At 41.0% G+C, this 27,266-nt stretch overlaps 1 protein-coding gene across 1 annotated transcript in view; it reads right to left on the bottom strand.

Annotated features, from left to right (window-relative positions):
- The window catches only part of SLC28A3 (solute carrier family 28 member 3), a 108,275-nt gene that overhangs the window by 55,575 nt on the left and 25,434 nt on the right, over positions 1-27,266 (bottom strand). The window contains exons 2-6 of the mRNA XM_033957342.1: positions 20,945-21,030; positions 17,219-17,310; positions 11,656-11,845; positions 8,856-9,000; positions 3,562-3,675 (exon numbers count right to left, since the gene is read on the bottom strand). Coding sequence (XP_033813233.1) covers positions 3,562-3,675; positions 8,856-9,000; positions 11,656-11,845; positions 17,219-17,310; positions 20,945-21,030 — 627 coding nt within the window. The remainder of the gene's footprint in view (positions 1-3,561; positions 3,676-8,855; positions 9,001-11,655; positions 11,846-17,218; positions 17,311-20,944; positions 21,031-27,266) is intronic.

Raw genomic sequence — 27,266 nt, 5'->3', positions numbered from 1 at the left:
ATCACTCTCTTCCTTTCATCCACTGTCTGCCCTCTCTCTTTCCTTTCTATATGGCATCTGCCCTCTTTCTTTGACACTTCTAGAAACTGCCTCCTCTTCTATATCTCCCTCCCCCATGGGTCTGGCATCCATCTTCATCCCTTCCCTCCCCTCCCCCATGGTCTGGCATCTCTGTCTCCTTTCCTTCCATCTCTTCCTCCCCCTCTCAGAATTGGTATCCTTGTCTCCTTATCCTTCCCCCCATGCTTTGGCATCTCTTTCCTCTCCTTATCTTCCATCCTTCACTCCCCCTCCCCTCCCTTAGTCTGGCATCTCTCTCTCTCTCCTCTCCCTTTCTTTTTCTTGTCTTCCCTAGTCTTCTTTTTCAATTTATTTTTCACCTGTGTCTAGATTAATTTATTACTATCAAGCTCTCAATTTCTCTCTTTTCACTGTGTCTACTTACAGCTTGCCACCTCTTTCCTTCACACCTCCTGTATCTCACTAACTCCATCCTCTTCCCTCCATCCAGCACATGCCCTTTTTTCTTTATCCCCTCCTTCTATCCACTATCTATGGCCTCTTTCTCTACCCCCTTCCAACCAGCTATACACATGGGCCCTCTTTTACAAAGCTGCAAAGATATAATATGTTTTATCAGCATACACAATGCAATATTTTTTTATGATTCTTTTAATTCTCCACTATGTGATTTTTTTTTTGTTTATTTGCTGCACAATAGTTTAATGTTTAAGTAGTATAAAAATGTGATGTTTTTATGTTACTGTATCATCTTTCAATAACATGATCATTCTCACTTCTTCTTTTTTTTTTTTTTTTTAATTGTAGCGAACACAGAGACATGGTTCAGTGATTCCCATGGATGGGACGCAAACGTACCGGGCTATAATCTTTATAGGAAGGATAGAGATGGTCAAAAAGGTGGAGGAGTAGCTCTCTATGTAAAGATCGATATCCATTCGACTGAAATACAGGGGGCCTGGGAAAGGATGAAGTGCTGTGTATAGCTTTGAAAAGAGAAGATGGAACTTCTATCTAGATGGGGGTTGTCTACAGTCCTCCAACTCAAGTGCAGTAATTAATAAAGATCTTATTGCAGATATCCATAAGCTGAGGAAGAAAGGAGAGTTGCTTTTGCTGGGTGATTTCAACCTGCCGGATGCAGATTGTAAAGTTCCGTCTGCAGAATTGGAAAGAAGTAGGGAGATAGTAGATGCCCTTCAAGGGACTCTGATCAGACATATGGTGACGGAACCAATGAGGGAAACAGCAATACTGGATTTGGTGCTCACAAATGGGGAAAGTGTCTCTAATGTTAGGTACGCTGCTACAGAATATGCCTGATCCGCGTATAACTTAGGTGCAGCTATTGAGGCCTGGTTGTCATTGGATGTGCCTAAATGTTAGTTATGTTTATTTGTGCTTAGGATTACCAGCTGTCCGGATTTCCCTGGACATGACCTCCTTTTGAGGAGGGCGGGCCTGGGAGCGGGGCTAGGGGGTCCGGATTTTCTGATTGGAAAATCTGGCAACCCTATGTATGCTAAGCATGATTCTATAAACTACGCATAACTTTGGAAACATTTTATAGAATTGTGCTAAATACTGTCCTTTTCGGTACTGATATTTTAGGCATTATATATAGAATCAGGCCCTATGTGACTCTGATAAAAACTTTGTAAAATAGCGTCTAGCTCTTATACATAAATGCCAGTTCTTGATGTCTCTGATGCCCACAAGCGCTAACATCTATAAACTATCCATGCACTTGGCACGTAATACTAGGCACCAATTTATAGAATGAGAGGATTAATGTGAAAGTCCCAAAGGAAGGCATGGAATGGGAGAAACAGAGAAAAACTGGGCTCAGTATTCAGCTATCTCCCATGGGCCATGGCAATCCTGGATATTAAATGCCGGGGCCATATCTGGCCCCAGCATGGAATATCCAGGGAAAAATTTGGTGGCTCGCACCTAACCGGCCATGTCAATTTTCATTGGCTGTCCGGCAATGGCAAAATGGCCAAAGATAGACCTGCCTTTTAGGTGGATTTATCTGGCTGCATGCCATAGCCAGCCAGCTGATGAAAATTGGCTTGGCCAGCTAGATGCGAGCCACCAAATTTTGCCCTGGAGGCTGTTATTGTTCATTAAATGTTAACATGACAGATAATGTGGTGCGGTTAGCTACACTTGGACTGGATTTATTATATTTGATATACTGCCTGTATGAGATATAATAAGCAGTTTAGAAAACCACAAACAGAATTAAGTTAGTTACAGCATAACAGTTATAGAATGTCAATACGCATGAGCTACTACTACTACTATTAATTATTTCTATAGCGCTACCAGACGCACGCAGCGCTGCAAAGAGTCACAAAGAAGAAGAAACAGTCCCTGCTCGAAAGAGTTTACAGTCTAAACAGCCAAGACAGACAAACAGGATACAGTTAAGGGGAATGGTTAATCAGCGGGCTGGGTTGCAGGGCAGAGGAGTAGGGTTAAGGATTGATGGCTATATCAAAAAGGTGGATTTTCAGTTTGCTTTTAAACAAGGGAAAGGGCTTGATGGACAAACACGGGTAATTTATTCCAGGCATAGGGGGCAGCTAGATGAAAGGAATGAAGTCTGGAATTGGCAGTGGAGGAGAAGGGTAACGCTAAGAGCGACTTATCTGAGGAACGGAGTTCTCTGGGAGGTGTATAAGGAGAGAGAAGCGAGGAGTAAAATATACATGTATTGAGATGAATGCTATAAGCAGAGGATGAGAGGAGGAATGAGAGGGTTAAGGTGGTAGCTAACTGCATTGTCTGTTATGGGCCAAGACATTGACATGGGGCAGCAATCATTGCTCTGTGTTAACTACACGGGTACTTTTTCCAAAGAGCAGAGAATATTCCAACACTGTGGTTTTGCAGCTACCTTGGGTTAACATTTACTTACAATTAGCATCTGTTAGGTAAAAGGCCCCCTTTTTATCAAACCATGTTAGAGTTTATCGCCGGCTGCTATGGTAAAAGCTCTGACACTCATAGAATTCCTGTGAGCATCGGAACTGGCAATAAAAAACCCTAACGTGTCTTGATAAAAGGGGGGGGGGGGGGCTAAATTAGTAATTAGTCTCTTCTATGTTTATGGCTAAAACCATTACTGAATGAGATAGTAAGGGGGGACGTTATCCATGCAGTCTACCTATAAGACATGGTTTTATCGCTTAAAATGAGACCTACGCTAAAATGGCATAAATAATGGGGGAAGTTATCAATGACAGTTACTGTTATTTTACTATTTTAACACCTGTTAATAGTAACTGGGTCTCATTTCATAAAATGGGAACTGTTCTAAAACAGAATAAGTTTAGTGGTAAATTAACTCATGGTGATAACCAAGCCCCTAAATCTGTTTGCGGCCTTTCCCTTGCACTTTTGAATTACTAATATATCAAAATGCAAAGTGTATACAGAGTTTCTAAACCTATATACCAACTATTTCCATGATCTCCACATGCATGATTCAGTACAAATATTGCTCTATAAGAAATCAGTCTGACAGCTTACCTGCACCTGCATGCCTAGCCAGTCAAATGCATCATATCCTGGTTTTGTTCTCAGAATAAGAAGTCCCAATATAAACTGTATTCCTATTCCCCAAAACACTGGCCTCCATTTAACCTTTATATACAAAGAAAACAAGAAAATCAATTCATGCAAATAGTTTCATAAAAGAGTTAAGATGTTTATGCTTTCATGAATGCTCAATCAAAAATGAGAAGTATTGTTGGCTCTAAAACTCAGAATTAACAATGTATTTTGTTTTTCCTCTTTACCTTTCACTTTAATCATGTAGCTTACATGTTAAGATACACAACATCCATAAGTTAAAGCTTGCACTCTATTGTAATATCAATAGGTGGCACTATTCTTTTTCAGGGTTCAAGTCAAAGGAGGAAATGTTTCATATTATTGATTTATTTTCAGTTATTGATCCTTTTTGGAGGACAAGCTACTCACTTCTATCTCAGACTATAAGACAATGAAAAACCCTGCATACTAAATATCATGTTTGAGATTCCAGCAGTATCCTGTTTTTGAGTATGCAGGAAAAAGTTTAGTCTGTAATGAATACTCTAAGGATTTTCTAACTGCCATACCGGTGGCACCATTTGCCATAAGTTAACCAAAGAACCTAACAGTTATCCACTATTGAAGAGTGCTAGAAAAGATGTGAGAAATAATAGATGTAAAGGGGGTTGAGATTTGACATACCATCTTTTCTGTGGTTATTTTCAAAGTGTTTTACATATTATATAGGGGTACTTATTTTGTACCTGTAGTGCGGGGCAAGTGCATGTGGCATTGTAGCACGCGCTAAAAACACTAGCGCACCTTAGTAAAAGGAGCCCTTAGTATCCAAAAAATAAATTAAATTAGGTTCATTATAAAAACAAATCTATTTACATTTTTATCCTCCTTCAGTACATAACAAATAAGTAAAGGACAAACAGGAAATTTTCAGGAGATGTGCTCTTATTATGGTCAGGAACCAGTCGGGTTTTCAAGATTTCTACAATGAATATGTATGAGATTAATTTGCATGGACTGCTTCCATTGTATTACACAGTGTAGGCGTCTGCCGCAGGGTTGTTGTTTTTTTTAAGAAAACATGTGTCCCCCATTGGTTATACAGCAGAACATGTGCTGGTATCCCATTTTAAAATGGCCAATTTGCACACGCACACAGGGACAAATTCTATAAACAGCGTCCTGATTGTAGGCAGGACAATCAGGACGCTACAATCAGGATGCTGCCTACAATCAGGACGCTGTTTATAGAATTTGTCCCTGTGTGCGTGTGCAAATTGGCCATTTTAAAATGGGATACCAGCACATGTTCCACACTAAGCTCTTTTAATGTGTGATAAGTGCATGCTAGCGTTTACCACTTATAGTTAAAGGGCCCCTTAAAGTCTTAACATACTCTAAAATAAATGTTCTTAACAATATACAGTAAAGCCTTGGTTTGTGAGCATAATTCGTTCCAGAAGCATGCTGGTAATCCAAAGCACTCGTATATCAAAGCGAATTTCCTCATAGGCAATAATGGAAACTCAGATGATTCGTTCCACAACCCAAAAATTTTAATACAAAATACTATACGTACTTGTATTGCAAGATCTCGCTTGTTTAGAACAGGCACTACACTCTTGCAGTGTCAGAGAGAGAACCACCATTGGCTCAGTTTTGATGTGCGTATACTATACATACTTGTATTGCAAGACCTCGCTCATTAAGAACAGTCACTACACTCCTGCAGCATCAGAGAGAGAAGAACCATCGGCTCAGTTGTGATGTGTGTATACTGTATGGGCTTGTATTGCAAGACATTGCTTGTATATCAAGTTAAAATTTAATCAAATGTTTTGCTTGTCTTGCAAAACACTTGCAAACCAAGTTACTTGCAATCCAAGGTTTGACTGTACTCATCTTGAAAGTTAACATGCTGAAAGTCACATAAGCAATGATTATGGGGTCCTTTTATCAAGGCGCGGTAGGGGTTTAACGCATGGAATACCCCTCGTTAAACCGCCTACCGTGCTAGTCGCTAATGCCTCCATTGACCAGGCGTTAGCTTTTTTGCCGCGGGGGTTAGCGCGTGATGAAATGTCCAACGCGCTAACCCCGCTAGAGTGGTTTGATAAAGGCACCCCTACGTTTTGTTGAACACAATGCTGATGATCTGTTTAGGCCTTGGCAGTCTCTCAAATTTTTATAAGCACTAACCATATTTTATTTTATTTTTTATTTTTTTTTTAACAAGTTAATGTGTCTATGAGAATTTGTGAATAGACCGAATAGACCGAAATGCAAGGGACCTGGGGAGAGGAAGAAGTGATATGGATTGCTCTGAAAAGAGAAGATGGAACTTCTATCTACGTGGGTGTAGTCTACAGACCTCCGATTCAATCGCAGCAAATTGATAAGGATCTGATAGTGGATATCCAAAAGTTTGGAAGGAAAGAGGAGGTTCTGCTGTTGGGAGATTTCAACCTGCCGGATGCGGACTGGAATGTTCCGTTTGCGGAATCGGAAAGAAGAAGGGAGATGGTGGATGCCTTTCAAGAGGCTCTGCTCAGACAAATGGTGACGGAACCCACAAAGGAAAAAGCGATATTGGATCTGGTCCTCACAAATGGAGAGAGTATCTCTAATGTTCGAGTGGGTGCTCACCTGGGTAGTAGCGATCATCAAACGGTTTGGTTTGATATAACGGCTAAAGTGGAGAGCGGCCACACGATACTTAAAGTCCTAGAATTCAAACATACGGACTTTAATGCAATGGGAAAGTACCTGAAGAAAGAGCTGATAGGATGGGAGGACATAAGAGAAGTAGAAAGACAGTGGTCTAAGCTGAAAGGAGTGATAAAAATGGCTACGGACCTTTATGTGAAGAAAATCAATAAAAACAAGAGAAAAAGGAAGCCGATATGGTTCTCCAACCTAGTGGCTGAGAAAATAAAGGCGAAAGAGTTGGCGTTCATGAAATATAAAAAAACCCAAGAAGAGGAGAGCAGAAAGGACTACAGGTTGAAACTGAAAGAAGCCAAGAGAGAGATACGTTTGGCGAAGGCACAGGCGGAAGAACAAATGGCTAAAAATGTAAAAAAGGGAGATAAACATTTTTTCAGATATATTAGTGAAAGGAGGAAGATAAAAAATGGAATTGCTAGGCTAAAAGATGCTGGGAACAAATATGTGGAGAGTGATGAGGAGAAAGCAAATGTGCTAAACAAATACTTCTGTTCTGTGTTCACAGAAGAAAATCCTGGAGAAGGACCGAGATTGTCTGGCAAAGTTACACAAGAAAATGGAGTAGATTCTGCGCCGTTCACGGAGGAGGGTGTTTATGAGCAACTTGAAAAACTGAAGGTGGACAAAGCGATGGGACCAGATGGGATCCATCCCAGGATACTAAGGGAGCTCAGAGAGGTTCTGGCGAGTCCTATTAAAGACTTGTTCAACAAATCTCTGGAGACGGGAGTGATTCCTGGGATTGGAGGAGAGCGGATGTGGTCCCTATTCATAAAAGTGGTCACAGGGATGAAGCAGGAAACTACAGGCCGGTGAGCCTCACTTCAGTTGTTGGAAAAATAATGGAAGTGTTGCTAAAAGAAAGGATAGTGTACTTCCTTGAATCTAATGGGTTACAGGATCAGAGGCAACATGGCTTTACAAAAGGTAAATCGTGCCAAACGAACCTGATTGAATTTTTTGATTGGGTGACCAGAGAGCTGGATCGAGGACATATGCTAGATGTAATTTACTTGGATTTCAGCAAAGCCTTTGATACAGTTCTTCATAGGAGGCTGTTGAACAAACTTGAAGGGCTGAAGTTAGGACCCAAAGTGGTGAACTGGGTCAGAAACTGGCTGTCGGACAGACGCCAGAGGGTGGTGGTTAATGGAAGTCGCTCGAAGGAAGGAAAGGTGACTAGTGGAGTCCCTCAGGATTCGGTGCTGGGGCCAATCCTGTTCAATATGTATGTGAGTGACATTGCTGAAGGGTTAGAAGGAAAAGTGTGCCTTTTTGCAGATGATACCAAGATTTGTAACAGAGTAGACACCGAAGAGGGAGTAGAAAATATGAAAAAGGATCTGCAAAAGTTAGAAGAATGGTCTAATGCCTGGCAACTAAAATTCAATGCAAAGAAATGCAGAGTAATGCATTTGGGGATTAATAATAGGAAGGAACCGTATATGCTGGGAGGAGAGAAGCTGATATGCACGGACGGGGAGAGGGACCTTGGGGTGATAGTGTCCGAAGATCTAAAGGCGAAAAAACAGTGTGACAAGGCAGTGGCTGCTGCCAGAAGGATGCTGGGCTGTATAAAGAGAGGCGTAGTCAGTAGAAGGAAGAAGGTGTTGATGCCCCTGTACAGGTCATTGGTGAGGCCACACTTGGAGTATTGTGTTCAGTTTTGGAGACCGTATCTGGCGAAAGACGTAAGAAGACTTGAGGTGGTCCAGAGGAGGGCGACGAAAATGATAGGAGGCTTGCGCCAGAAGACGTATGAGGAGAGACTGGAAGCCCTGAATTTGTATACCCTAGAGGAAAGGAGAGACAGGGGAGATATGATTCAGACGTTCAAATACATGAAGGGTATTAATGTAGAACAAAATCTTTTCCAGAGAAAGGAAAATAGTAAAACCAGAGGACATAATTTTAGGTTGAGGGGTGGTAGATTCAGGGGCAATGTTAGGAAATTCTACTTTATGGAGAGGGTAGTGGATGCCTGGAATGCACTCCTGAGAGAGGTGGTGGAGAGTAAAACTGTGACTGAGTTCAAAGAAGCGTGGGATGAACACAGAAGATTTAGAATCAGAAAATAATATTAAATATTGAACTAGGCCAGTTACTGGGCAGACTTGCACGGTCTGTGTCTGTGTATGGCCGTTTGGTGGAGGATGGGCAGGGGAGGGCTTCAATGGCTGGGAGGGTGTAGATGGGCTGGAGTAAGTCTTAACAGAGATTTTGGCAGTTGGAACCCAAGCACAGTACCGGGTAAAGCTTTGGATTCTTGCCCAGAAATAGCTAAGAAGAAAAATTTAAAAAAAAATATTTAAATTGAATCAGGTTGGGCAGACTGGATGGACCATTCGGGTCTTTATCTGCCGTCATCTACTATGTTACTATGTAGGTTGTTTTGTTGGGTTTTTTAGCTGCAACACTGTTTATGTTCTTTAAAGCTGAGATCTTAATATATTGTATAGTCTGTAAAATGCTACCATCCTTCTTGATGTTTTCATTGCTCTATGGAAATTATACCGAAATATCTAAGAAGATTAAGTACTTACTCTGGCTGGGTTTTTGGAAAAGAGGAACATCAGTATAACGTACATGACAAGTCCACCAAAAGATATGAGCTGATTGCTTCCCATTCTGGCAGTGTCAAAGATGAGCCAGCATATAATGCCTGCAATCAAACATGCCCATACAACCCTAGAAGCAAAGAAATGAAGAAATATTGACAATTGCAGTGGGCAGATAGTGTAAGTTAAGAGCGGTGGACTGAGAATCAGGGAAACCTGGTTGATATCCCACTGATGCGCCTCATAACATAGTAGTTGACAACAGCAAAAGACCCAAATGGTCCATCCACCTTGCCCAACACGCACATATTATCAATTCATGATTATACCAACAATCAATGTGATATAAAATACTTGATCATAGTCTTTATTTGGTGTTTCTGGGAATTATATCAACAGGAGAAAGGAAGAAGACAGGAACTCAACTTGAAAGAAGGTAAAAACAGACACCAGAAGAGGCAAGTGAGATGTCTATACAACCAGAATAGTTACATTTATTAATTACAAGTATCTCTCAATAGTAATAATTGACAGTCTAAAAACAGAAACTCAATCGGAGAAACATCATCGGATAAGATTGCTTCTCCAACTGAGTTACTGTTTTTGAACTGTCAATTATTATTGAGAGATACTTGTAATTAATAAATAAGAACATAAGAATAGCCTTACTGGGTCAGACCAATGGTCCATCAAGCCCAATAGCCAGTTCTCACAGTGGCCAATCCAGGTCACCAGTACATGGCCAAAACCCAAGGAGTAGCAATATTTTATGCTACCGATCCAGGGCAAGCAGTGGCTTCCCCCATGTCTTTCTCAATAACAGACAATGGACTTTTCCTCCAGGAACTTGTCCAAACCTTTCTTAAAACCAGCTATACTAACCGCTCTTACCACAGCCTCTGGCAATGTGTTCCAGAGCTTAACTATTCTTTGAGAGAAAATAAATTTCCTCCTATTGGTTTTAACAGTATTTCCCTTTAACTTCATCGAGTGTCTCCTAGAGAGTAATAAACGGGCCCATAATGAGCAGGATTTAAACTTGCGCGGGGAAACCCCAATGGATTTCTGGTCCATTTCCTTAACCACTCGGCCATAACTACAACTTGAATGTAACTGTTCTGGTTGTGTAGACATCTTACTTGCCTCTTCTGGGGTCTATTTGTATTTCTGGGAGTTACCATTGAAGTCCACTCCAGCCTATCCAAATCCATCTTGTCATTTGCAGGACATAAAATTCCTGATTCTATAAACAGCGCCTAACTCCTAGGCACCACTGAGCACAATTTTCAATCAACTGCTAGGTGCCATTTTTAGAATCATGCCTTGTGGCACCTAAGCAGTGTTAGGCACTGGTCGTCATTAAATCCATAGGTGCATTGCCATTTAGGCCAGGGTTTTCTTGGCCTAAATGAGAGTGTGTGAGTTAAACCACACCCAAAATCTACCCCTAATCTGCCTTGAATCCGCCTGTAACCATGCCTACTTGCTGAGTAGGTGCCTACCAGCTAATATATTTTTTTAATATATATTTTATTACTCAAATGCACATCAAAACAAAGCGAACAAAGTTGTCCAATATCCATGTCAAAAAAATAGTGCAAAGCAAGAAAAATACAAGCAAACATTTTCCAACTTTTCTGTTTTCCCACCCCACCCCCCCTCCCCCATCAAGATAGAATGTCATATTGATAACAGTGATAAAACTCAAAGCACTATAATAACGTCAAATCCCAGCAGGGCATTTACAAATTCAACAGTACTCCTAGTAGTTGATGTCAAGGAATTCCAAAATCGTTCCCACATAATCCGCACCTTTCTCCCTTTGGGAGAGTCTAAGTCAGGAACACGCAGTCTTTCCAGCTGTAAATAGCGTATGAGCAAAGCCCTCCACTGAGCCAACAAAGGAGCCTCCAGGGCCTACCAGCTAATTAATTTTAACATTTTTTTAGTGACACTTTCAATTATCGGTGCCCATTAAACCAATTAAAAAAAAAATTAAGTTAGACGCCTAGATCAGCTAGGTGTCATTTATAGAATCTGGGCCAGAGTGTATAAGTCTCTATTATGTCGAAACTAGGATCCTTGTTGGGACATTTCTGAGAAAAGACTATGGGCCTGTTTTACAAAGCCGTGCTAGCAGCTGCCGCGTGGCAATAGCCCTGAAGCCCATAGAGATATTAAGGGCTTCAGGGCTGTTGCCACGCGGCAGCCGCTAGCGAGGCTTTTTAAAACAGGCCCTATGTCATTGGTTGAAAAAGATGTCTCCCTTGCCTTTTGTTGGACTGTATCTTAAGGTGAGGTGTTCTTCTTTTGCCTGTAGAGTCTACCGTGGACCATCGGACCATTAAATTCCTAGTACAAGATATCACTGCAAAGTCAACAAAGAAAAATATATCCTCCATTTCAAGTGCACAAATAAATTAAGTTATTTTATGAAACTGCTCATTTAAAATACAGGACATATTTTCCTTGATAAAGTTTCCCATGAATTCATGTTGCCAACCTAAGTTACTCACATTTCAGAAGTAATTTAGATCAGTTAAGATAACCGAAATCTTCCAAGAGACATAAAATTGTATAATAAAAACACATTAGTAAGGTAAGGCTAGACTCAGACAGGGCACTGTTTTTTGACCTAAGGGCCGCCGCGTGAGCGGACTGCTGGGCACGATGGACCACTGGTCTGACCCAGCAGCGGCAAATCTTACGTTCTTATGTTCTTTCAAGCCAACACCCATAGGCTATAGTTTACTCCCCCCTGGTAAAGCAAAATAAAAACATTTACCATTTCATCCAAAACCAATGTCTTTCAAGAAACCTTCCACAAGGAGAAAAGCAGTTGACAATTTTCTTTTCATATCTGGCCATAAAAAAGTCCCAGAAAACAAAAAAAATGGCCAAGACCGTTAGTACAAAAAGTGCGAGCGCTCGATGAAAGTTCAGAACACAGGCTGCAATCACTAGCGCCAAAAACCCTGTACAGAAAAAAAAAAAAAAAAAAGTATTACGCAGCTATTGCAAACAGATTACATCAGAAAGTACTACTACTACTATTTATCATTTCTATAGCTTCTAGCAGGCTTAGGGCTCCTTTTACTAAGGTGCGCTAGAGCTTTAATGCGCGGAATAGAGCACGCTACATTGCCGCACGCGCTAGACCTTAACGCCAGTATTAAGCTGGCGTTAGTTCTAGAAGCATAATGAGCGGTGTAGCGCATGGTAATTTCCTGCGTGTGCTAGAAACGCTAGCGCACCTTTCTGGCCAGGGGGCAGTTCTAGTTGCACTTCCCTAACACCATTCCTGGCATGGGTGATCTTTACATTTTGCACAGTAAAGGAGGAAATGGATCTTTCTGTTACTTTGGTGTTGTACTACATGCAAAGTGTGACTTCTTGGGATTTTGTTTTAATTTATTTTTATCATTTTTTTTTGTCAGCTCTCATGCATTTGGCATTTGTGTTCTCTGTGTGTGACCGAGGTATTCTGTTAGCCTGAATTTTCTAGATACTACTCAGTAGTAATTTGGCTTGTTCAGTTTTCCCTATATTGGAGAGAATATTTGGGAGGGTGAGGGGAAACAGGGGTTTTGTTGATCCTTTTTCTGTATTATTTGTGATGTAGAAAACAACATTTGCACAGAATATTGTTTCTTTTTATACTTTAGTAAAATGTTTTAAATATAAAATCATAATTGTGTGAAGCTTATGAAGATGGGATCGGACAGAGTTTGCAGGAACGGGGTGGGAATGGAAATGATGCCGTGCCTTTTTGAGGTGTGATCACACCATGGAGCGATACAAAGACATTATAGTTAAATAATTTTTTTATTGCACATAAATGAGATACAAAGAGGCAACATACTGTATAAACAGCTAATAAATATACAGAAATTATAATCTTCAATGTGTATTAACATTCCCATTGTGTCCAGTGAACCTTCCTACCCCCTCCCACCCATCAAGGTAACTCCCCCTCCAAAATAAACAACAAAAAAAAAACCAACCAGCATAAACTGCAGAGTATCAACAACAACTTGAAAAGTCCCCCTAAAAATTCAATAGTGTACTGCAAGCCACTAGCGCTGAAGTGTTCCAAAAAGGTTCCCAGGTCTAATGAAATTGAGAACCCTTAACTGATGAAAAATCAGTAACTTTTTGTTGTTCTCACCTTTAAAACTGAATCATTTGAGATTGCCAGAGTTGCTCTGTATGTGCTACTGGGGATAGCCAAGACAATAATATGCTTTTTAATATTGTCAAAGTTGACTACCTCAAAAAAAGCCTGTAGTCTTTTTCTACATGGAGAAAATGGGAGAACCAAACCCAGAACAGCTTTAGGATGCAATGTTATCTTCACTGACCAGATGGCAGAGATAAAGTTCATTACCTGCTTCCAAAAGGATGCTGTTTATGGATACACCCAAAATACATGCCCCAAAGAAACATCATTGTATGCATACTTAGGGCCATCTGTGCAGTCTTATATAGTTGACCTTCTTGGGTGAAACATATTACATTACATTATATTACGGATTTCTATTCCGCCTATACCTTGCAGTTCAAGGCGGATTACAAAAGATTTGACTGGACATTTTCCAGTGAAGATACACTTTTTTTTTTTTTCACAACAGAGGAGATATAGCTGGAAAGATTCCGAGGGGATTTACAAGTTGGAAGCAAATTGACAGTGCAGAACTGTGTGATATAAACAAATAGATTACATTTGGACTAGGTAAGATTACAATACATTTCAGGGATCTGTTTACTTGGTAGGTGATTTGGGGAGGATTTTATAGGGGAGAATTATCTGGAGGTAGGTGAAGAGGGGTTAAGATATTTGGATAAATTTTTTGAAAAGCAGGGTTTTGATTTCTTTTCGGAATGTTTTGAGGTCGCCCGTTGTCATCAGCAGGTTGGAGATGGAATGGCTGAGTTTTGCTGCTTGTGTTGCCAGAAGGTTGTCAAACATTTTCTTGCGCTGTGTGCCTTTGAGTGGGGGGAAGGCAAAAGGGTTCGGGGTTCTTCTGTGTCTAATCATAATAACATTTTGTATTGCATCTCCCAGAGATTCATATAATCCTGAAGGGTATTTAATCTCTAGAGAGCATGAAGAACTGTGCCAATAGATGCAAGGTTCCATGGTGTAAAAACTTGCTCTTAGGCATAATTTAATAGCAGCTCGCACAAACAAGTGGCAAAAATGTATATAAATTCCACCAGTTTTCAAAGCGAAAATATGTGCCTAAATTCACTTTGAAAATGATCCCAGCAAAAATCCTCAAACACAATTACAAATACAAAATACACATTTTGGGGGGAACATAAATGGACGATCTTTAGCAAAAACTCTGTCAGAGTGGTTAAACTCACTTGCAAACAGGTTGAATGTACTTTGGTTTACATACCTATCAAAAACAGAGGAACAGCCATACTGGATCAGACCAATAGTCCAGTTTACTGTTTCCAAAAGTGGCCAATACTGGTCACAGTACCTGGCAGAAACCCAAATTGTATTAACATTCCATGCTACCAATCAAGGGCAAGTGTGCAGTTTTGTACAAGACCATTCTATAGGCCACAGAAATGGCTATGAAAATTGCTCTCTCTCTCTATTTATTACGACTATTACTGTTCCCCAAGTCAGCATTCTAGTCTGAGTACAGAATCTCTATCAATAAAAGCTATGCTTCACCTTTACCTCTGTAATATTCAATAATGTTTGCAGTAGCGTACCTAGGATATGTGGCACCAGGGGCCCATCATTTTTGACCCCCCATCCCCATGTAAAAAAAATATTTTTGGTAATAACCATGAAACGGAATAAATGGTCAGAATAGAAACAGGCAGTGGAAATTTTATTTTGTTGAACGTCATATATGTAACTATTATTCCAAACATAACATAATATAAATTATGTCTGAATTGTCATGACATCAGAAGTACATATGGAGTAGTTGCAGGTGATGCTTGCAACAGTTCTGATTATGTTAGTTCAGTTTTATGTGTTTTTTGAATAGAAGGATTTTTATTTCTTTTTTGAAGGTTTTGTAGTCTGTGGTCAAGGTCAATAGGTTGTAGAGTTGGGGGTCGAGTGTTGCAGCTCGAATGGCTAGAAGGTTGTCGATCAGTTTTTTTCTTTTGACGTTTTTGGTTAGAGGGTGTATGAATGGTGTGTGGGTTCTCCTATGTCTGGTTGAGGTGGATTGAACTAATCGATTGTTCCAATAGGCTGGGCTGTCTCTGTTTATTGCTTTAAATAGTAGGCAGGAAAATTTGAAGTATATTCTCGCTTGTATTGGGAGCCAATGTGAGTTGTGGTATGCCTCTTTGATGTGGTTGAATTTCTTCAGTGAGTAGAGCAATCTTAGGGCTGTGTTTTGTATTGTTTGTAGTTGTTTTATCATGGTTGTGGAATCTTGACTGTTTTTCCTCCATTTTCTTTCTAGTTGTCTGCATTGTCTTTTTAGTAGGAGTAGTTCATTGCTCTGGGAGTTGGTAAGTATGAGAGAGAAAGATGAATGTAGGCAAACTTGTTGGAGACAAAAGACTTTTCACATGGTACATGAGAAAGAGAGGAGGAATAGGAATAATATTGGAAAGGTGGCAATTTGAACCAGTGGAGTAAGAGTTAGGATTGGGACCGATAGTCTAAGCAGAGGAGAACAAACAAGAGAGAGAGTATGGAGAACAGAACGGAGATGGCTGAATGAAAAGACCAGTAAAAGCCATCACATTGTTTCAGATCAACTGTGAAAATTATGATCTACTCTTTGGTATTTGCCAGCTACTTATGATGCAGACTGCCCAAGGAACTTGGCTTGATATAGCATGGCTTAACTTAAGAACATGTGAGGAAAGTGGATACTGGGAGGGGTGAAAGAAAGAGGAAGATAGGTAAAAAAAAAGGAGACATTAAAAAGTTTGGGAACCTCTATTCTAGGGATCCTATACTATTAGAATATCCATTTTTAACACCAAAGTAAACTTATTTAGCTGAAGAAATTAGTTACCACCCATTCCACACACATTAATTCTCTTCCATTTTTGTTCCCATTATAAAAAACACTGATAAGTTCCCAGAAAAAGAAATACATTAAAATAAGAAGTGAAAACAAAGGCCCCTACCAATGAGAACATAACATAAGAATAGCCTAACTGGGTCAAACCAATGGTCCATCATGCCCAGTAGCCCATTCTCATGGTAGCCAATCCAGGTCACTAGTACCTGGTCAAAACCCAAAAAGTAGCAACATTCCAAGCTACCGATCCAGGGCAAGCAGATGCTTCCCCCATGTCTTAATAACAGACTATAGACTTTTCCTCCAAGAATTTGTCCAAACCTTTCTTAAAACCAACAACGCTATCTGCTTTTACCATAACTTCTGGCCACTTCATTTTTAAGCTTAGATCTTTCTTTCCAAACAGAGACCTTGCTAGATGTCAAATATAGAACAAGGTAACTTCACATGGACTTAGTTGTGCAGGAAATGTGAATCTCCTCATACACCCACCATATAGTGCAAAAATGTGCAAAGGTCTGGCTTTTTCTTTCGATCATTACATAGTCTAATGCCACACAAGCAGCGCTGTTACAAACATATTCTGAAGGTCAATGATAAGGTTAGCAAAGTTTCCTTCCTTGGACCACAAGGAGATACTGACAAACCACTGGAAGAGATCCCAAAACAACTACCCAGGCACAACACCCAAAGACCCACTCAGTGTGTGAACCAGTTGAGTGGAGTGGACTAACTGGGGGGGGGGGGGGGGTGGAAATAGGCCCGGAGTTTGCTCAGCAGAATTTCCCAGACCACCTCTTCCACTCATCACATTGACACGCTGCCACCACTACCACTAGGAACACCTCACTGGGCCAGCAATGCTTATAAACTTTATAAAACACATTATTATATTTTCTTATAAAGCACATATTTTAACTGAACTCTCTGACATCCTCAGCCTTGCCATTCACAAAAACAGAAGGAAGAAAAGAATCACAAGAATAAAAGATATGTTTAAGATGTTTTCTGGTTTTTCTTATCATTGAGTATTTACTATTTTCCAACAATGCAGAGATACCTTGAAATAATGCATGCCTTTTGTTGAAGGTTGTATTCTGCATATGGCATGATTATATATTTTGTTTGATGCTGCTGTGTATCAAGACTACCTTTCCATACTTCCTGGTTAATGGACATTAGGATGGCATCTTCAGTTTAGAATCTTTAAGAGAATGCATATTTTAGGTGCAGTGTTTTGATGCTGAAATCATTATATACATTTTGAAAGATAGCTGTGAGTATCGTAAACTGGCTTTTCATCTCTTTTCTCAGAATGATATAAAGTACCTATTAGCAGAATTCCATATATGATACGCCAGATTATGGTTTTGTGTTTTCTGTATAAATCACGCACTGCATTATACTTCCTTTCCAGCCACCTAGAAGAAGAAACATAAATAGAACAGATGAATAAATATTGTGAGGGGAAATTTATTTATTTTTTTAAATCTTTATTCATTTTTAAACTTATAATAAGTGTGATAACATATCCATACAAATAACCATAAATATATCACTTAATAATCAACAATGATACATATAATATTCTCTTATCTCCCCACCCTTATCTATCATATAATCAAAAAGAGTTTTTAGCTGAAAGGGAACCATTCACTATATTAATTCATTTATTTCTTTAGAAGGATTTATTTACCACTTTTTTGAAGAAATCTACCAAAGGCAGTGTACAGCAATAATCATCTGGACATAGCCAATAACACTGTAGGCTGCCACTCATGTGCTAGTAAAGGGGCGTTCTGTTAACCAGGCAAGATAGTGCAGTGGCCAGAGCAGCTGTTCCTAACCTAGCCCTCAGGACACATCCAGCCAAGGTTGGTGCAATAGAGTGACCAGGTAAATGTGGTGGTGGTGGAGTGCTGATGTTTAGGGGCACGAGGCAGGAACAGAGCCCCCCACCACCTCGCTCTCCTGGCTTATTGTGATGGCACCAGGGTCACGTGGAAGCCCTGCCATGTCTTGCCCCCCTCCAACAAGAATTTGTTGGAGAAAGCAGGATGCAGCAGCACTGGAGTGCAGGCCTTTATTGGAAGACCTCATACTATACTGATTTCTTCCAGGCCTTGGGAGGTAGGGTGTTGGAAGCAGGCTGAGAGGTGGGGAAGAGGGGAAAAATGATGAAATGCTATGCAAGGGAGGAAGGGTACCGATTTAAAGGTGAGGTCACTATCTATGGCTCCTCCCCTATGATGGAGTTATGCTCCTGCCCCTGAAGTCCTCTTCTGTAATGCCAGGTATGTAGTTAGGCCCAGGAATGCCTACCTACACTTTGGGAGGGGGTGGCCAGGTGGGGGTGGGTGGGCTTTGATGCTGGGAGGGTGAGGGAGGAGAGAGAAGGCATTTATAGAGGAGGGCAGGAGGATCACAGGTACTTTTTAAAAAACAAAAACAAAGACAGATACTTATGTGGGCCCCAACCCAATATTCAGCTAGCTCATGGATAAGATGAGCGGGCAAATATAGGACAACTTTTCTGTTGTCCTAAATTCACTTGCTCATCTTATGCAGGCTCTGGCTGAATATCGCCAGAGCTTGCATAAGCATCATCTCCTCCCCAGCACTGCCCCCTGGCCCACTCCTGATTCTCTGGGGGGCAAGTCAGAGCCGATATTCAGTGGCACTGCCCAACTTAGTGCCTCTGAATATTGACACTTAGCTGCTGAACAGTGATTTAAGCCAGAGCCACGAACAGTTAAGCCAGTCGAGGGAGCGCAGTGGCTGCTGACTCAGTTATGGGCTTAGGGGGGAGGGTGGGTTTGGCCCTAAAATTAGTGTAGCTGTTATGTGCACTGGACATACAGGCATACAACACAAACACAAACAGCTACTGGCAGCTCCTGGCCTGCTGGGAAATTTTGGCCGTAAAAAGTGGACGTTCCATTTTGAGCATTACATGGAGTGATAATTATAATACTAATGAGCTCCTTGGAGTGCATTTGCTTAGGGTTCTCAGTGGCTGCTACTGGGATTGGTAGCAGCCATGGAGAACCCTTTTGACAATCAGAGGCTGAGCTTCTTTGCAAGTAAGTCTGGCTTTAACAAGTCTTATATGCATGGAAAGCATGTCAAAGAAGCTGCTGAGTGCCGAGCAGGAACACCAAAGTGCGCTCCCACTCATTGCCGCTCAGCAGCAGAAACCAGCCATGACCGGTGGGTTAGCAGTGGGACAGGAGCTCCTTCCCGCTGCACCTCTGGACCATCAAGGATGATGAAAGTGGCAATTTTTGGGTAGGCCACAGCCCCTGTGGTCCCTTTCGTTCCAACACCTATGCTTGTTCCATGCTTTCTTGAATTCAGACACAGACTATTCCACGCACCTACCATCCTTTCTGGAAAAAAGTATTTTCTTAGATTGCTTTTAATTTCATCCTATGCCCTCTCATGCCAGTTTTCCTTCATTTGAAAAAGGCTTACCCCCTATACATTAATGCCACAGAGATATTTAGTGCAATAATAATGTCATGGCTAATATTAATGTCCATATACCATTTACAGCATAACATATTATATAGCCTTCATAGCAAAGAAGGTATGTTGAGTATAAACTAAACTAACGCTTATCTTTGTATACCGAGTCATCATTCTGAGAAAGCTCAACTCTTTACAGCAATTAAATAAACAGGGAATGATTTACAAATGATAAATAGAAGATAATAGCAAAATTTCAAAAGAATTAATTTTCAAAATGTTTGGCAAATAGAGTAGTTTTTAAAGATTTATGGAAAAATTGAAATGAACTGGAACGCCTTAAAAAAGAAAGGGGAGATCATTCCAGAGTTGAGAGAGTTTAAAGACCAAAGATTGTATAAGGGATCTTCAGACTGCCGATCGGGTAGCTTAACCCAACCAGGCTGCAAACCTCATTGATCCAGCTAGGATATCTTTCATATCTTTCTTTTACCTTCTTATCTATTAATCTGTATTCATTTTCACTTTAAATTTTTGGGTTTTTAAAATCTTTTTAGACATAGCATAAGAAAGTATGAAACTTATCTTGCTGCACCACCTCTTCCAAGAGGTGAGGTGCAAGAAAGAGAAAGAAGTGGTGCGGCAAGATAAGTTTCATACTTTCTTATGCTATGTCTAAAAAGATTTTAAAAACCCATAAATTTAAAGTGAAAATGAATACAGATTAATAGATAAGAAGGTAAAAGAAAGATATGGAAGATATCCTAGCTGGATCAATGAGGATTGCAGCCTGGTTGGGCTAAGCTACCCGATCGGCAGTCTGAAGATTACTTATACTCAACATACCTCCTTTGCTATGAAGGCTATATAATATGCTATGCTGTAAATGGTATACAGAGATATTTAAACATCTCTTATCATATCTCCTCTCTTCTGCCTTTCTTCCAGCATTTACAGATTGAGAGTAGAGAATGACACGGTGACAAAATTCATCACTGTTCTCGTCCCCGCGGATAACCGTGGGAAACCATCTTCATGTCATTCTTTAAGGAGAGAGGGAAGAATCAGAGTATAATTGGGCACAACCACTGACCCGCAAGCTTTGCATTGAAGAATGCTGGTGTAGAAGGACTGAGTTGAGATAGACACTAAAGAATGACAGTCTCTGCTATCCAGAGCAGATATTGTGATGTCATAATGCCTCATTCCACCGGTGCCTAAGAGCCAATCACATCAGTGATGTCACAATGGCTTCATTATCCTTGGCTCACATAAGAATCAGAGTATTAATGGCCTCAACCACTGACCCGCAAGCTTTGCTTTGAAGAATGCTGGTGTAGAAGGACCGAGGTTAAAATAGACACTAGAAAATGACATGGGATTATTTCCCGCGGTTATCCGCGGGGACGGGAACGGTGATGAATTTTGTCACCGTGTCATTCTCTAAATGAGAGGTCTCTAAGTCTGTCCCCATTTGAGTAAACATGGATATGAAACGTTTGGGCTTTCCTTGAAGATTTAACATCAGTGTCATAGAAGAGGTTTGTGAACGTTTTACTGACAAAGGTTACATCTAAAATATATTACCTTTCCTTGTGTGTTAGCTCACCATCATCGTCTGAATCCAATTTGTTTTTAGGGAGGTCACTTGGAATATCAATAGATGAATTGAACTGGGGAAAAATGCAGTGAACAATTTAAAGAATTAAAAAAACATTAAGGTGTGACTTTTTTTGACCAGAGGTCAGATTTGTATATTTTAGGCAAACAAAGATAAAAAGTAAGGGCAAAACCCTGCAAGTCAGTTTAATCTGGTGTTTAATGGCATTAAAACCATATTATTAAGTGACAGTCAGCAATGCTTGCCAATACTGCATAAAACACACAGACAGAAGTCAAAAAATCACTCAATAGGTGTAATAGTGAAATTAATACTTCTAGAACACACACGTGAGAATTCAAAAATATGCTCAAAGACACAAAAGCAACAACATGGAGCCAGAGCCCCAAGAAAAAATTGCCTCACCACCCAATCAGTGGAAAACAAAATTATTTGCTGCAAACTAGCATAGAAAAAGTTCTTATACTTTGAGCAGTCACAAGCAATCACTTAGCTTGATCGAAGGTTCAGACGGGGCCTGTTTCGATCCTGCGTCAGGGAACCAAATGGAGCACTCGGCAAAGCTCTCAAAAGTTTCTGCTGGAATTTACAATATGCAGTGACTGGGTGGTGAGGCAATTTTCTCTGGGGGCTGCGGCTCCATGTTGTTGCCTTCGTGTCTCTGAACATATTTTTGAATTCTAAGTGTGTGTTCTAGAAGTATTAATTTCACTATTACACCTATTGAGTGATTTTTTGACTTCTGTATGTTTCCCTTTAATCACTCTTCTTAGTAGAGTACCAGTTTTTTGGTTTTCCCCCATATATATTTGGACTTAATACTGCATAAAAAGCAGATCCAAAGTAAGAAAATATTAATGAGCTGTCTGAATGTATTAGAGCTCATTAATACTAAGGGAAATTGTGTGTGTAGGGAAGGGGGGTTGGTTATCAATGCAGGCTACAGTTCTAATGTTAAGATAGGTTATTATAGCACAAATCATGCTATTTTAGCATAGGGTCTCATTGTATAAACTGGGACTTTGTGCTAAAATAGCACAACTTGTGGTAACCCATGTTGATAATTTCCCCCTAAAACAGAGTTCATGATGGTCTGTGGAAAGTTTGCTACACCTCAAGAAGCTTTCAAGAGCTTTCACAAGCTAAGATGATTGCTTGCTATTCTCTGTTCACTTGCAATCCTTCATCAAGAGGCAGTAAACCTAGAGCACCGCCCTCTGAACTCAAAATCTTCACCTGCACTGCAAAGTCCCCACCTACAACAAATTCCCCACTGACTCCCCCCCCCACCCCAACAAATGAAAAAAGCTAAGCCTCTCTATTTCTGAGATCCGAATTCCACTCAAAATTCCAAGTATGGTCTCCACACTGATGTTCAATACCTCGTAACTCATTGGGAGGAGTGGGAGGGGCAGTGGTTAGAGCTACAGTCTCAGTACCCTACGATTGTGGGTTCAAACCCTGTGCTGTTCCTTTTGATCCTGGGCAAGTCACTTAATCCTCCACCATCCCAGGTACATTGTGAGCTCGCAAGGACAGATAGGGAAAATGCTTGAAGTACCTCTTTTGTAAACTGCTTTGAGTGTGGCTGTAAAACTACAAAAAGGCAGTATACAAGTTCCGATCCCTTTCCCTTTTCCCGAGTACGTGATCATTCAGGGGAAGAAATGATCTTCAGTAGCTCCTGTTCTGCTAGTGCTGTCATTCAAACTGGCATTAGCTGATAGATGCTCACTATTGTAGCAACATTTTCACTTCCTCTTCAAAATTAAGGGCTAGATTCACTAACCTGCCCAATCATGACCGATCCGTGTCCGATCCAGGCAGGTCCGATGGATTCAGAAGGCAGTAATATTCTAATTGGGGCGATCGGAGGAACACCCCCATCTGCCGACACGAATCGCAAGTGTGTGATCCTGATGCATGCGCAGACCATCTGTAGATAGCCTGCACATGCGTCTAAGATCTGTCTGACCGTGACTTTTTTTTTTACACTTTACTTTTTAGTCCAGCGAACCCGTGGTTTTAACCTGCTTTAAATCCGCTGGAGCTAGAGAGTCGGAAAGGACGTTTGCAACTGATACCCAGCAGTTGCTTCTTGGGTTGATCGGCCAGCCCACTCGGATCACGAAATTTGTGTTGTGAATTGCATCCCTGCCTACTTTGCATACCGTTCCCCTCATTTGAATGCACGGATCGGAATCGGACCGGCAGAAAGATAAGTGAATCGGGCCGGAGTACAATAAGGTTTGCTTAGTGAATCTAGCCCTGTTTCACTTTGAAAACATGCCTAAATCTTACCTACTCCATTGGTCAAACAATGCAAATTGGGAATCCCCACAATGCAGTGCAGGATACTGTAGCCTGAGCCAGACCCAGTCTACAATTTATTTTTCCTTTGGATACAAACCCCCCCCCCAATTCTGTAATTGATACCCAAAGTTGTGTGTAGGTGTGTATAACCAATGTACATGCAGAACTAAATTGACTAATTGACCTAATTGGTGCTCTTAATTGGCAATTAACACCTTGCAATTGACACTGATTGAGACTAATAAAAAGTTGCACGCACAGCTCGGAATGCAGAATTCTGTAAAAAGTATGCACCAGTTGCTAGACTCACTAATGACCTTCCGCAGAGCAGTAAAGACCTTCCTCATCCGCCAGTCGGGCCATTAAAAACTGCCTCCTCAATATACTTCTCCTAGTACTCTTCGCTACGACCAGTCTGGTCTCTAGAATAAGCTCTGTCATTGTCTACTGTAACCTATTTGTTGTCATGACTAGTCTGTTTTCAAACGATTGTGAATGTCTACTGTTCTGAGCTTCTGGGAGAACGGGATAGAAATTGAAATAAATAAATAAATAAATATATTTAATTGAAAGATCCAGGCTCTGCGTACATAGAGCGATGTCTTCATCCAGTCCCCACAAGCCCACAGGAGAATGTGGAGCTGCATGCTGCAGTCAGCACGCCATAACGTAGGCCCTGCAAAATGTGGGCGACACGGGCTACAGAAGCTGAACTTTCTAGGCATTGAAAGAAGTCTTGGTTTAGTGAGTTGAATATCCAGTCTCTGGGAATCTGAATGTGTGCAGCACCTCTGATATCTTTGGGGTATGCTTACTAAAATGCACTGAGTGGTAAGCACAGATTTATGCTACAAGTTGCCCATTTACTAAGCTGCAGTAAACACTAATGTGTACTTACTGCAGGTTAAATTCTACTACCGCGGGACTTGCTCAGGTGTTCCACAGTTGTTTTGGAACTGAAGCACATTACCCAAGAACTATTTCTCGTGCAGAGGTAAGGTTGGAGACAGAGAGTAGGCGTGCCCTGTGCAGATACATCACCATGTGCTAACGAATTAGCACATGGTTAGCACCTGAACCCTTACCATCCTTCCAGTCCTGCCATTTTCACCTCTCTCTCTCTGCTCCTTCAGTTCAGCTATTGCCATCTCTTTATCTCCTCACACTTCTAGCCCAGCCATCTCTATCCTTCTCTCTCCTCTTCCTTTCCAATAAGCTCAGCCATCTCCACCTTTCTTTCTTCTGTCCTTGCGGTCCAGCCTTCTCCATCTCTCTCTCTCCTCTGCCCATAGTAAGCCCAGCCATTTCCACCTCTCTCTTTCTCTCTCTCTTTCCAGTAAGTCCAGTCATTCCACTTCTCTACTTCCCAACCCACTCCAGCACTTGCATTTCTCCTTCATATCACCCCCCCCCAGCCAAGCATCTAGTTTTACTTCCTTCTCCCATCCCGCATCTAAGTCTCTTCCCCCTCCCCCCGTCCAACATTTATGTAATTCTCCACACTACTGGTCCATCAGATCGCCCTTTGTGGCTCCTGTGTCAGCATTACACAATACAATGGTGTAATTCAATGTTGGGCCTCTCATCAGCACATCTCTGCCAGATCCCACACCCCTTTGATGTCACTTCCTGTTGACATAGGAGTTGGACTCAGCAGCCATGTGCTGAGAAGATAGGCTTCCTCTCAGATCATTCTGCTTGACAGGGTAATGATGACACTGTAGGGAAGGCGGCAGAGCCAAAAAGGGAGGTTTAAAAGGTGATAAAGATCCCAAGGTGGTGGTGGCAAGAAAGGGAGAAGCTGCACCACATGAGATGAGGCATGCAGGGCACAACAGAGCTAAATACAGCACTTCTGTCACTTTAACTAAAGCTGGGGATAGGGGTCTGAAATTGAAGGCAATCCCCGAAACTGGGAATAATCCATGCAGTTTCTCAGCACCTCTTCTCTCATCTCCTTCCCCCCTGGTAACCTCACTCATCGGGTAAGTCTCTCCTAACTGTACTCTCCTCCTCTACTGCCAGCTCCAGACTCAATCCCTTCTACAGTATCTTGTTGCACCATATGCCTGGAACAGACTGCCTGAGTCGGTACATCAAGCTCCGCCTCTGGCAGCGTTCATGTCCAGGCTAAAAGCCCACTCTTCCTTGATACTCAATTTCTGGAAGTCAATATGGGGACAGATTAACCTCATGTTGGAATCGACAATCCCATTGACTTATGAGGTAATTATATGTGGAACACTACTGTAACTTAAGCACCCCCACCTCCTATGGATCGTTATAAATGCTGGCTTTTTCTGATTATGACTGGAATAGCCTTAAAGATGATAACCTGAAATTGGAAAAACTGTGATCGTCTTAATTTTTCTTTTTGATGGGCAAGCTTATGTTTTAGTTACAGGTTTGAGAATATGAATTCTGACATTTTAGGGCATTCTAAGATATTTAACTTAGTTTGGGGTCCATTAACATCTTTTGTACAATTGTTATAGTTCTTTTAGCCTTCTTTTATTGGTGTAATTCAGAGGGTGGGGAGGGAGGGTGGGGAGGGATGTATTTTTAGGGTGATTCTTTAGGTACTTATGGGGTGATGGGCTTATATTGTTGTACTAATACTAATTGTATTTAAGTGCTTATTTATTAATATTACTGATGTGAACATTGTGTTGCACTATTTGTTAGTAATGAAAATTAATAAAGATTCAAAAAAAAAAAAAAAAAGTCCACTCTTCCGATGCTGCTTTTAACTCCTAAGTCCGACCCCTCTGTAGTTCCCTACCCCAATTGTCCTGTTTGTCTGTCTGATTAGACTGTAAGCTCTGTCGAGCAGGGATTGCCTCTTTATGGTTAATATAATTTACAGCGTTGTGTGCATCTGGCAGTGCTATAAAAATAAGTAGTAGTAGTGGTAAAACACATTGAAGCATCACCCCTCATTGGCAGCAATGCAGTTGGAGGACTTTCACTCAGCATTTGGGTCCTGTAATCCATTGGATTCCAGAAAGTGTTTCCATTAAAGATGTCAGACTAACCGACTTATCAATGATCTAGAGATGGGAATAACTAGTGAGATAATTAAATTTTCTGATGACACAAAGTTGTTATAACGCAAGAGGATTGTGAAAAATTACAAGAGGACTTTGTGAGACTGGAAGACTGGGCATCAAACTGGCAGATGATGTTAAATGTGAACAAGTGCAAAGTGATGCATGTGGGGAAGAGGAACCCGAACTATAGCCACGTGATGCTGGGTTCTCTGTTAGGAGTCACTGCCCAGGAAAAGGATCGAGGTGTCATTGTTGAGTATACGTTGAAACCCTCAGCTGAACGCACGGCGGCGGCTAAGAAATCAAATAGAATGTTTGGAATTATCAGGAAAGGAATGGAAAACAAAGATGAAAATGTTATAATGCTCTTGTATTGCTCTATGGCAGTGGTTCCCAAACCTGTCCTGGGGGACCCCCAGCCAGTCAGGTTTTCAAGATATCCCTAATGAATATGCATGAGAGAGATTTGCATACCTGTCACTTCCATTATATGCAAATCTCTCTCATGCATATTCATTAGGGATATCTTGAAAACCTGACTGGCTGAGGGTCCCCCAGGACAGGTTTGGGAACCACTGATCTATGGTATGAATACTGTGTGCAGTTCTGGTCGCCATATCTCAAAAAAAGATACAGTGGAATTAGAAAAGGTACAGAGAAGGGTAACAAAAATAAAAAAAAGGTTTAGGACAACTTCCCTACGAGGAGAGGCTAAAGCAGCTAGGGCTCTTCAGCTTGGAGAAACGATGGCTCAGGGGGTGATATGATAAAGGTCTATCAAAAAAATGAGTGGAGTGGAAAAGGTAGATGTGAATCGCTTATTCACTCTTTCCAAAACTACTAGGACTTGGGGGCATGCGATGAAGCTATTAAGTAGTAGATTTAAAACAAACTAGAGAAAATATTTCTTCACATAACCTGTAAT

Source organism: Geotrypetes seraphini, chromosome 1 (assembly GCF_902459505.1).
Source record: "Geotrypetes seraphini chromosome 1, aGeoSer1.1, whole genome shotgun sequence".
Lineage (NCBI taxonomy): Eukaryota > Metazoa > Chordata > Amphibia > Gymnophiona > Dermophiidae > Geotrypetes > Geotrypetes seraphini.
This window is presented reverse-complemented; position numbering and strand designations above follow the sequence as displayed.